Source organism: Prionailurus viverrinus, chromosome C1 (genome assembly GCF_022837055.1).
Source record: "Prionailurus viverrinus isolate Anna chromosome C1, UM_Priviv_1.0, whole genome shotgun sequence".
Taxonomy (NCBI): domain Eukaryota; kingdom Metazoa; phylum Chordata; class Mammalia; order Carnivora; family Felidae; genus Prionailurus; species Prionailurus viverrinus.
The window spans coordinates 95,425,480-95,437,530 of NC_062568.1; the positions used below are offsets into that span (position 1 = coordinate 95,425,480).

Genomic DNA, 12,051 nt, shown 5'->3' on the forward strand with positions numbered 1-12,051 from the left:
GGCATGTGGACAAAATTTCACTGAAATAAGAAAGGTCAGTTAGAAAACTTGTAGAGATCTACAAGGAGAAGAATTTTAAAGAGTTTAATCAGTGCCTCAGTGCTTAGCAAATGACAATCACTGGATAATTATTTGTTGTGCTGCACTTATTCCTGATCAATACATAGTAGTTAGTTATTTAAATTAACTTTTTTGATTTATAGAGTTTTTTATATTGGAAAGCAATTCTATGCTGAAGGAAGCTATCCTGAAGAAGAAGATAGTGAAGTCAGAAATTAAAATGCTTCATATTGATGACTATGGTAAAGTTTTGTGCATGCTATGTTATTTAACAACAATTTTCTATGAATCATAGTTTTTACATGTAAATGACTCTCCATCTTTAATATTTTGCTCTTTCTTTAAAAGAACTTCCTTTACAGTTGTCCTTTCCCAAAGATTTTACGGACCGAAACCAGTATGCTCTTCTGTTAATAATGTAAGTATTTCACTTGTTTTTGAAATGAAGGAATATAAAGCCTTTATAATTTTTCATATGCCTCACACGACAGCATTCTGATTAAAAAACAAAAGAAGTCCTATGTGTGTAGTTAACTGGGGCAGCTGTCAGTGGTATGGATTTGTCAAGGACACCACCACTAAATAATATGCAGGGATGTGTAATTTGTTTGTACTTCTTACCTCTCAAATTGAATTCGATGTCACTACTGGGAATAGTGACACATATGGTTTGGTTTATGATATCTGTTTAGCAATTACTCAAGCCCTATGTTCACTTTTTCATTTTGTTTGTTTTCATATATAACATTGGTCTATTGTTTTCCTTCTTTGTGATATTTTTGTCCTATCAAAGTTATGCTGGGTTCATAAAAGCCATTTTTTTGTTATTGGAAGACTGCTTAATACGAGATGTACTCTCTTGACAAATTTTAAGCACACAGTAAAGTACTGTTAACCATAGGCACAGTGTTGCGTAGCACATCTCTAGAACTGACTCATCTTGCATGACTGAAACTTTATACCCACTGAATAGCAACTCCCCATTTCCCCCTCCCCTGGAAAACACCATTCTACTCTCTGCCTCTAGGAGTTTGATTATTTTAGATGCCTCATGAGAGTGGAATCATGAAGTATTTGACTTTTTGGCTTATTTCACTTAGGTCCTTAATGTCCTTAAGGTGCATCTATGTTGTCATAGTTAGGACCTATGCTCTTTATCAGTTGCTTATGCAACATTGAGGAAACATTTTCTTCCATTGCTGAAACCACAATGCTTATACTTGTATCACTCCTGCCAGTTTTCCTTCCTGGCTTCATAGCCAGCAGGAAGCACCCCCCATGCTCAGAAAACCTTTTAGGTTTTTTCCAACTTGGAATTGAATTCATTCATACTTTCTGTGAGATCATACTTTGACATATAGCATTAGGCACAGAGGCCCATAACATGTAATGGTTGATTAAACTGATATAGATGTAGCATTTCATTCTCAAGAGTTATTATTTTCCTTATTAAGAAACCAGCCAGAATATTGCTATGACAATGCTTAAAATGGTCTGTAATTATATCAGAGCCTTAATAGGAAAAGAGAAATGAAAATAACATTACTTGTTGACTACTTAATATAGAGGGTAAGTATTCAGTCTGTGAAATCAAACCTCCTGGCTTCAAGTTCCAGTTTTGTCATGTATTAGCTGTGTCCTTGAGCAAGTTACTTAACCTCATATAAGACTCAGTTTCTCCAAATATAAAACAAGCATTAAAGTACAGCCTACCTGTTATGTCTGCTTTTTAGATTAAATGAAATACAACATGTAAAGTGTCATGCACGTATGATTGTTTTAATTATTTTGATTACAGTTCATTATTTGTATACAGATTGCATTCACTTTAGATTCTTTAATAGAAACAAGTTGTCACTTAATTTTAAGCAGCTAAACACAGAAAATATTATACTTAATATTTTCCCACACTCCAGTATCTATTCCTAATGTTAATGCCTTGACCTCATCTAGTTTGTCATGCCCATCTGGTTCTCCTTTGTCCCTAATAACCAGAAGGCCCTGAGAGTTCTTGGTGGCTTGCTGAGAAGGTTGTTATTTGCTCTTTTATAGGTCTCTCCTCTTTCACTACCTGTTTTCAATCCCTAATTGAATTTCATGTGTGATTTATTGAAAATAAATTTTTAAGGCATTCAAATATTTGAAAGGCATTAAATATTTTAAGGCATTAAAATATATGAAAATATTTAAGGCATTAAAATGAAACAAAAAAGAAAAAAATCTTAACCCTGTCTTCTGTCTCAGTCATATCTCCAAAAGGGGCTGTTCTTTTTGTTCACTGTGTGATGGGGATGTGGTTCTCAGGGAAAAGAACCCTACCAGGCATTCTTCTGTGAAGCATGCCTCACTTGTTCACATAGACGTGTAAGAAATTATCCTCACTTGCATATTCATTGGCTCCAGAATAATGTCACACATAGGGGGAAAAAGTAGACAGAAGTTACAGATTCTCTCTGTAGCCTTGAGTCAGAGAAACTAATGGGCTCGTTTTGGTATCCAATATGAGGTTTAGTCTGAGTGACTTTGTTTTTAAGAAGAAATTAGTTTGTAAGAGATTAGCACAAGACAATTTCTGTTGTTAAAAAGAGATAATCATTTTTTTTTTTAGAGGCAGGATAGTACAATAAAGTTACTGATTTAAGAGTCAGGTAGCCTGGGTTCAAATCTCAGCTCAAAGATTTACCAATAAATTGCTTATGTTTTCTAAGCTTCAGCTTCCTTACAAATAAAAGTTGGAGATGATAACTTGGGATAATTTATAGAGACACGTCACCATAGTGTTTGGTGGAGGATAAACACTTGCATGTAGTGTTTAATAAACTGAAACCACAAACGTAGTTATTTTTGGTACTAGTAATTTTAATATTTAAAATTATCAGCTTCCACAGATCCACCCCTTCAGACAGTGTCTCTCAGTCTGGGTGCTGCAGGGCCCTGCCTACAGAAAAATGGCAGCATTCAAAGCTTACTAGCCCCCGCCCTCCCTGTGGGTGCTGCAGCCCTGGCAGCATGAAAGCGGCCCCTACAATAGTCAGCACCATTCCACTGTGACTCATGCCCCTGAGAGAGGGAAAGATAAAACACACACACCAGTCAGAGACATAGCAGTGGGCCAGAGGCCGACAACTAGTCTGACTGCATGCCCCACCCACCAATGAAATCTTCTCAGAGGACAACCAGGGAAAGTGTCCTGCAGTTTGGTGCTAATGTCTTTGGCAAATGCCTGGTCTGACTCAACTCAGGTCCAAGGCATTCCCAGACTGGTCCACTGACACTACAAGGGAGTAAACACTGCCCACAACAAGCAAAGAAAGCTATTGCAGATGACTGGGCTGAAGGAAAGAGCAGCTCAGCCACAACAGCAGGGTTCGCACATCACACATAGAAGACCTTGCACCAGGTTCTGGTGAACAGCAGACACTATACAGCAGGATACTAAGACCCTCTTCTTCATACAGACATTACTTGCAAGTGCAGATGTGGCTGTCTCCCTTCACACACAAAAACCTACACATAAAGTTATACAAAATGAGGAGACAGGAATATGTCCCAAATAAAAGAATAAGAAAAAATTACAGCAAGAGACCAAAGCAAAATGGAGATAAGTAATATGTCTCATAGAGAATTTAAAGTAATGATGATAAAGATACTCATCAGACTTGAGAAAAGAGTAGAGAACATTAGTGGGACACTTAATGAGGTAAAAAAAAAAATAACCGATTATGGATAAGGAATACACTAAACTAATTTAAAAATATGCTAGATGTAATAAATAGTAGACTAGATGAAGCAGGATTGGATCAGTGACCTGAAGGACAGAGTAATAGAAAGTAACCAAGCTGAGCACATGAGTGTGTGTGTGTGTGTGTGTGTGTGTGTGTGTGTGTGTGTTTTCAAAAAGGAAACTAGACTTAGAGAACTCAACAGCACCATCAAATGTAATAATATTTGCTTTATATGGATTACAGAAGGAGAAGAGAAAGAAAAGGAGACAGAAAATTTCAAGAAATAAAGCTGTAAACCTCCCAAGTCTGGAGAAAGAAACAGAAATCCAGATCTACTAGGCACAGAGATTCCCCCAAAAAATCAACCCAAGAAGTCCACACCCAGATACATAGTAATTAAGTTGGGAAAAGTAGTGATAGAGAATTTTAAAAGCAGCAAAAAAAAAAAAGATAGCAGTTACATAAAAAGGAAACATCAAAAGGCTGATAGCTGATTTTTTAGTAGAAATCTGGCAAGCCAAAGGGAGTGGCATGATGTATTCCAAGTGCGGAAAGAGAAAAATCTGCAGCCAAGAATATTCTATCTAGCAAGAAAGGAATAGGAGAGAGAAAAGAGTTTTCCAAACGAAAGTTAAAGGAATTCATGACCACTAAACCAGTCCTACAAGAAATGTTATAAGGGACTCATTGAGTGGAAAGGAAAGACCATGAGCTAGAGTAAGGAAAGTAGGAAGCACAAAAGCAGTAAAAATAAGTATATTTATAAAAATAAGTCAAGGAACTCACAGGGATGAGAATAAAAGGATGTAAAGTATGATACCATACACCTAAAATGTGCTCAGTGTAGACAGCTACATACAGAGATGTTATATACAAATCAAATGGTAACCACAAATAAAAAACCAGTGATATGCCAAAAAAATAGAGAAAGGAATCCAAGTATATCACTAAAGAAAACCGAGTTATCATGAGAGAAGAAAGCAAGGGAAGAAAGGAACAGAGAACTATAAATAACCATAAAAAATAATAATAATAAATACCTTCCTATCAGTAATTATGTTGAATGTAAATGGACTAAATGCTCCAATCAAAAGACAGAGGGTGAAAAATGAATGAAATAACAAGACCTATCTATATTCTGCATACAAGAGACTCATTTCAGACCTAAAGGTACATGCAAGTTGAGAGTGAAGGGATGGGGAAGCATTTGTCATGTAAATGGATGTGAATAGAAAGGGTAGCAATACTTGTATTGGACAAATAGACTTTAAAACAAAGACTAGCAGAAGACAGAGAAGAGCACTATATTATCATTCAGGGGACAATCCACCAAGAGGATATAACAATTACAACTATTTATGTACTGAGGGGTGCCTGAGGTCTCAGTGAGTTAAGTCACTCTTGATTGGGCTTAGGTCATGATCTCACTATTGTGAGACACTGTGGAGCCTGCTTAAAATTCTTTCCCACACTCTGCCCCTCTCCTGCTTGCACATTTACTCTTTCTCTCATAAAATTTATAAACAAATAAATATGCATCCAATATGGGAGCACCCAAATACAGCAGTTAATAACAAACATAAAGGAAGTAATCAAAAGTGATACAATAGTAGCAGACTTTAACACCCCACTTACATCAACGGACAGATCATCCAAACAGAGTATCAACAAGGAAACACTGGCTTTGAATGACACATTGGATCAGATAAATCTAATAGATACATTCAGAACATTCCATCCTAAAACAGCAGAATATACACTCAACTGCACATGGAATGTTCTCCAGAACAGATAGTAGGCCACAAAATAAGTCTGAACAGATTCAAAGAGATTGAAGTCATACCATGTTTCTTTTCTGACCACATATCTATGAAACTATAAATCAACCCCAAGAAAAATTCTTTTTTTTTTTAATTTTTTTTTCAACGTTTACTTATTTTTGGGACAGAGAGAGACAGAGCATGAACGGGGGAGGGGCAGAGAGAGAGGGAGACACAGAATCGGAAACAGGCTCCAGGCTCTGAGCCATCAGCCCAGAGCCCGACGCGGTGCTCAAACTCCGGGACCGCGAGATCGTGACCTGGCTGAAGTCGGATGCTTAACCGACTGCGCCACCCAGGCGCCCCCAAAAAATTCTTGAAAGAACACAAATACATCGATGTTAAATAAGATGCTACCAAGAAATCAAAGAAAAACATACATGGAGACAAATAAAAAAGAAAAGGATCCAAAATCTTGGGATACAGAGAAAGTCCCTCAAAATACAAGAAAAATATTAAACAACCTAACCTTACACCTAAAGGAGCTAGAAAAAGAACAAACAAAACCCCAAACCAGTAGAAGGAAGGAACTCAGGTTAGAACAGAACAATGAAACTAGGAGCTGATTCCTTGAAAAGACCAAACAATTCTGAAGCACAGTTAGCCATATTCATTAAAAAAGAGAGAGACTTAAATAAACAAAACCAGAAAGTAAGGAGGATAAATTACAACTGATACCACAGAAATACAGAGGATTATAAGAATATTATGAAGAATTACATGGCAACAAGTTGGACAACCTAGAAGAAATGGGCACATTCCTAGAAACATATAACCTAAACCAAAACTGAAGCAGAAAGCAAGAGAAATTTGAACAGACCAATTACTACCAATGAAATTGAATCAGTAATTAAAGAATTCTCAGCAAACAAAAATCCAAGACCAGATGGGTTAGCAGGGGAATTCTACTAAACATTTAAGGAACGGTTAATACCTTTTCTCCTCAAATTATTCCAAAATAAAAGAGGAAGGAAAATTTACAGACTTATTCTATGAGGCCTGCATTACCCTGATACCAAAACCAGATAAAATAAAGAGAGAGGAAGAGAGAGAGCAAGAGAGAACTACAGGCCAATATCTGTGAAGAAAACAGATGCAAAAATCTGCAACAAAATACCAGCAAATTGAATCTAACAATATATTAAAGAAGTCATTCATCAAAATCAAATGGGATTTATTCCCAGGATGCAAGAGTGGTTCAACATTTGCAAATCCATCAATATGATACATCACATCAATAAGACAAAGGATAAAAACCATATGATCATTTTAATAGATGCAGAAAAAGACATTTGGCAAAGTAAACCATCCATTAATGATACTAAACCTCAGAAAAATAGGTTTAGAGGGAATATACCTCAACATAATAAAGGCCATATATGAATACTCACAGCTAACATTATGGTCAATGGTGAAAAACTGAGAGCTTTCTCCCTAAAATCAGGAACAAGACAAGGATGTCCTCTCTTTCCACTTTTATTCAACATAGTACTGAAAATCCTAGTCATAGTAATCAGACAAGAGAGACCAATAAAAAGCATCCAATTTGGTAAAGAAGTAAACTTTCACTATTTGCAATGACATGGTATTATATATAGAAACCCAAAAGACTCCACTAAAAATTACTAGAATGGATAAATGAATTCAGTGAGGTTGCTAAATACAAAATCAATGTACAGAAATCTGTTGCATTTCTATACACTAATAATGAAGCAAAAGAATTAGAAATTTAAAAAAGCATTCCTAGTTACAATTACACCAAAAATAATAAAATCCTTAGGAAAAACTTAAATCAAGGAAAAGAGCTGTGCTCTGAAAAATATAAAACATTGGTGTCAGAAATAGAAGATAACCCAAATAGAAATATATTCCATGCTCATGGATTAAAAGAACAAATATTGTTAAAATATCTTTACTACCCAAAGCAGTCTACCGATTTAATGAAATCTCCATTGAAATACCATTAGTATTTTTCACAAAACTAGAATGAATAATCCTAAAACTTATGTGGAACTACAAAAGACCATGAATAACCAAAACAGTCTTGAAAAAGCAAAGCAAAGCAAAGCAAAGCTGGAGGCATCACAATTCCAGACCTCAAGTTATATTACAAAGTTGTAGTAATCAAAACAGTATGGTAATGGCACAAAAGACTGATCAATGGCATAGAAAACACACAAATAAACACACACCTATATGGTCAATTAATCTTCAACAAAGCAGGAAAGAATATCCAAAGGGAAAAAGACAGTCTCTTCAACAAACGGTATTGGGAAACTGGACAGCTTACATGCAAAAGAATGAAACCAGACCATTTTCTTACACCATACACAAAAAGAAACTCAAAATGGATTAAGGGCCTAAATGTGAGACACAAAACCATAAAAATCCTAGAAGAGAACACACACAGGAAGTAACTTTTACATAGGCCATAGCAACATTTTTCTAGATATGTTTCCTAAAGTAAAGGAAATGAAAGCAAAAATAAATTATTGGGACTACATTAAGATAAAAAGCTCTGCACAGCAAAGGAAAAAAAATCAACAAAACCAAAAATTAACCTGTGGAATGGGAGAAGATATTTGCAAACAACATATCTGATAAGGGGTTAGTATCCAAAATATATAAAGAACTGATACAACTCAGCAGTCAGCAAACAAATAATCCAATTAAAAATGGGCAGAAGACATAAGCAGACATCCAAAGAAGACATACAGATGCCCAACAGACACATGAAAAGCTGTTCAACATCACTCATCACCAGGGGAGTGCAAATCAAAACCACAATGAGGTAACACTTCACTCCTATCAGAATGGCTAAAATCAACAACATAAGAAGCAACAGGTGTTGGCAAGGATTTAGAGAAAATGAAATCCTCACATGCAGTTGGTAGGAATGCAAATTGGTGCAGCTACCGTGGAAAGCAGTATAGAGGTTCCTCCAAAAACTAAAATAGAGCTACTCTATGATCCAGTACTGAGTTTTTACCCAAAGAATATAAAAAAATAATTTGAAAGGCAATATGCACCCCTGTGTTTACTGCAGCATCATTTACGATAGCCAAATTATGGAAGCAGCTCAAGTTCCATCAACAGATGAATGAATAAATAAGATGTGTATATATATGTGTGTGTGTACACACACACACACACACACACACACACACACGCACACACACACAGTGAAATATTATTCAGCCATAAAAAGAATGAAATACTGCCATTTGTAACAACATGGATGCAACTAGAGAGGGCAATGCTAAGTGAAATAAGTCAATCAGAGAAGAACAAATACCATATGATTTCAATCACATGTGAAATGTAAGAAACAAAAAGGAAAAAGTAGACAAACCAAGAAACACACTCTTAACTATTTATACTTACAATTACTTATAGTTATTGAACAGACGGGTAGTTACCAGAGGGGAGGTGAGTGGGAGGATGGGTGGAATAGATGATGGGAACTAAAGAGTACACTTAGCACAATAAGCACTGAGATATGAAATTGTTCAATCATTATATTATATACCTAAAATATAACACTGTATGTTAACTGTACTAGAATTAAAATGAAAAACTTAAAAAATAAAAATGTCAAAGATCATAAAAAAATTATGGAGGAGAAAGATGATCCAGTAGGTATTATGGTCTTTGAAAGCTATTTGATTTTACACATATCATACAATTAAAAATATACTTTTAGGAAATATTTTTTAATTATCAGAATTATGTAATATGTAATTCAGCACCCATGAAATTATTTAATAGACATTCATTACAAAAGCAGATAAAATAATGTAGTCAGGCCTATAGAATTTGCTAATTTTTGGTTGATACAGGGAAAAATGAAAGTATTTTTTTTAAGTTTTATTTCTTTATTTTGAGAGAGAGAGAGAGAGAGAGAGAGAGAGAGAGAGAGAACATGAGTGGGGAAGGAGCAGAGAGAGATAGGGAGAGAGAGAATTACAAGCAGGCTCTTCACTGTCAGAACAGAGCCCAATGTGGGGCTCAAACTCAAGAACCATGAGATTGGGGCACCTGGGTGGCTCAGTCGGTTAAACGTCCGACTTTGGCTCAGGTGATGATCTCACAGTTCCTGGGTTTGCGCCCCATGTTAGGCTCTGTGCTGACAGCTTAGAGCCTGGAGCCTACTTCAAATTCTGTGTCTCCCTCTCTCTTTGCCCCTCCCCCACTTGCACTATCTCTTTGTCTCTCAAAAATAAACAAATATTAAGAACCATGAGATCATGACCTGAGCTGAAACCAAGAGTCAGATGCCTAACCAACTGAACCACCCAGGTGCCCTGAAAGAATTTTTTTTAAGTTTATTTATTTATTTTGAGACAGAAAGAGTGATTGGGGGAGAGGGAGAGAGAGGGAAAGAAAGGATCCCAACCAGGCTTCACACTGGGCGTGGAGCCTGACACGGGCTCTGTCTCACAACTGTAAGATCACGCCCTTAGCCCAAATCAAGAAATGGATACTTAACCAATTGAGCCATCCCGGAGCCCCTAAATGAAAGTATTTTTATTTATATATGCTGATTATACTAAATGTTAATTTACTTCATCCAAACTGCTTGTTTTTCAGAGGTAAATTCCCAGAACTTTTACAGAATAGGACTTACTAAACCAACCCAGGATTTTTCTTTTTTGATGTCATTTTTAAAAGTGGTATAGTGTTTTAAGCTGATGATTTCTAAAATATTTATGCTTGGAAACCTACATGGGTGAGAATGGCTTAAGCGGTTTTTAAGTGTTTTTGCCGGTTGCTTATAATTTAAAGGCATATCTTTTTTCTTAAGATTAAAGTATCTGCAGTGACAAGTAGAGTCCCCACTGTAAAAAAAATAATAATAAATATTTATTTTTTTTACCTAAATGGATGATTAGATAGTGAGGAATAATAAAGTGACTATTATTTAAATGACGCTAAGATACGATTTGGTGATTTTGGTGTCACTACTTTTTTGCTTTTTTGTATAGTGTACCTAGCACTTAACAGACTGTAAGTCATTTCTTCACCTGTACAGATGGAATTACATCCAGGAAATTCTAAGATGACTGCGTTAGTTGGAGACAGGCTGCAGCAAATACCAGAGTAGCTGGAAGGAAGACTGGCCTTGAAGAAAGTAGACTCTGACAGTTTGGAATTCCCTTTCTACCAAATCTTCATTATGGAACCTCAGAAGAAATGGTCCTCTGAGGATCTCTGTATGGCCAGATTTTCTGAAACCCAAACCTAATTTCATGATATAGGAAGTGAAAGTGAATCAATGGTAACAGTATATTTTACTGTAATAGAAAAGCTAAGAAGCATTACCACTACAGATAAATCTCATGACCTCCATTTACAGTGGTCTCTATGGAGTCATGACCACCCTTCTCTTTCCTATTCTGTATTCTCCTTTTGGATACCTAATTATCGTTCTCCTGTCTTTCTATTTAACATTATAGGGAGCCCTTAAGAACCCAGTGTCTATATTCATCTTTATAACTATACTATATACATGTATATCCATTTCAGCATTTATCATCTTGAATTTTTTTTTAGTATTCTTATTTTCTACTCATATATACATAATTTAGTGTAACACATTTACATGCTGCTTTATGTGCAAAAAACTACGCCAGTGGCTGTGGGAAGATAAAAAAGATCACAAGCATCTTGAAATACATAATCCTTTTTTAGATATGTTAAATGTGTCTCCATAATGCCTGGCACATATAGAAGAATCCTATAAAAACTTACTAATCTGTCATTCTTTTAATAGTGCAAAACTAAGGATTGAGATAGCCTACAGTTATAAATGTTTATTTTATACATAAATAAATATGAACTTAAATGCCTAGACCCTGGTAGGAAGCAATCCAGACAGATGTACTATTATTAAAGATGAAAGGTTGTTTGTTTGCTATATCCATGAAGAGAAGCAGTATGGATCTGGAAAGTTTCGTTCAGTGCCAAGAAATCACTATTCCTTTCCATTTTCTACTCTTTCATGTTCAACTTATCCATGCTACACTTGACAAAGGTCTAACTCTGCGAGGCAGTGGCTGTGAAACAAATTACATTAATTTTAAGAATACCTCTATGACTTTGTTTCTTCTTCCATCCATTTTCCTTCAAATTCTAATAAGTTTATGGCCATCCATCAAGTCTTATGTTCCTGAAGCTTTCTTTCACCCTCCTTATCCAGCCGTCTGTATCTTATTACAATTCCAAATCTGTGTTTCCTCCTACAGCCACAGCTTTCTGTCCAAAGTCTCTCCAAATATCTTGAATCATATCAATCATATGGTCACTTTTCTAGTTTACTCTAATTTTTGTCAGGATGTCTTTACACACTATTTAGGAAATTTCTGACTCTCACTAGATTTTGGACCAAGGTTTCTGGAGGAAGATCCACAGTCTAGAAGTGAATATTGAGAGAAATAATTCATAGA

The 12,051-nt window shown here is 35.7% G+C and overlaps 1 protein-coding gene and 1 long non-coding RNA gene across 3 annotated transcripts in view; one reads left to right on the plus strand and one right to left on the minus strand.

Moving 5' to 3' along the window:
- DPP10 (dipeptidyl peptidase like 10) overlaps positions 1–12,051 on the plus strand; it is a 653,109-nt gene that overhangs the window by 603,583 nt on the left and 37,475 nt on the right. For both annotated transcript variants that reach the window (XR_007155206.1, XM_047873649.1), the window contains exons 18-19: positions 204–302; positions 409–478. Coding sequence is in view for 1 of the 2 variants with exons in the window: in XM_047873649.1 (XP_047729605.1) it covers positions 204–302; positions 409–478 (169 nt within the window). In the remaining variant the exon portion in view is untranslated. The remainder of the gene's footprint in view (positions 1–203; positions 303–408; positions 479–12,051) is intronic.
- Positions 1–12,051, minus strand: part of LOC125173974 (uncharacterized) — a 68,165-nt gene that overhangs the window by 14,536 nt on the left and 41,578 nt on the right. The window lies entirely within an intron of this gene.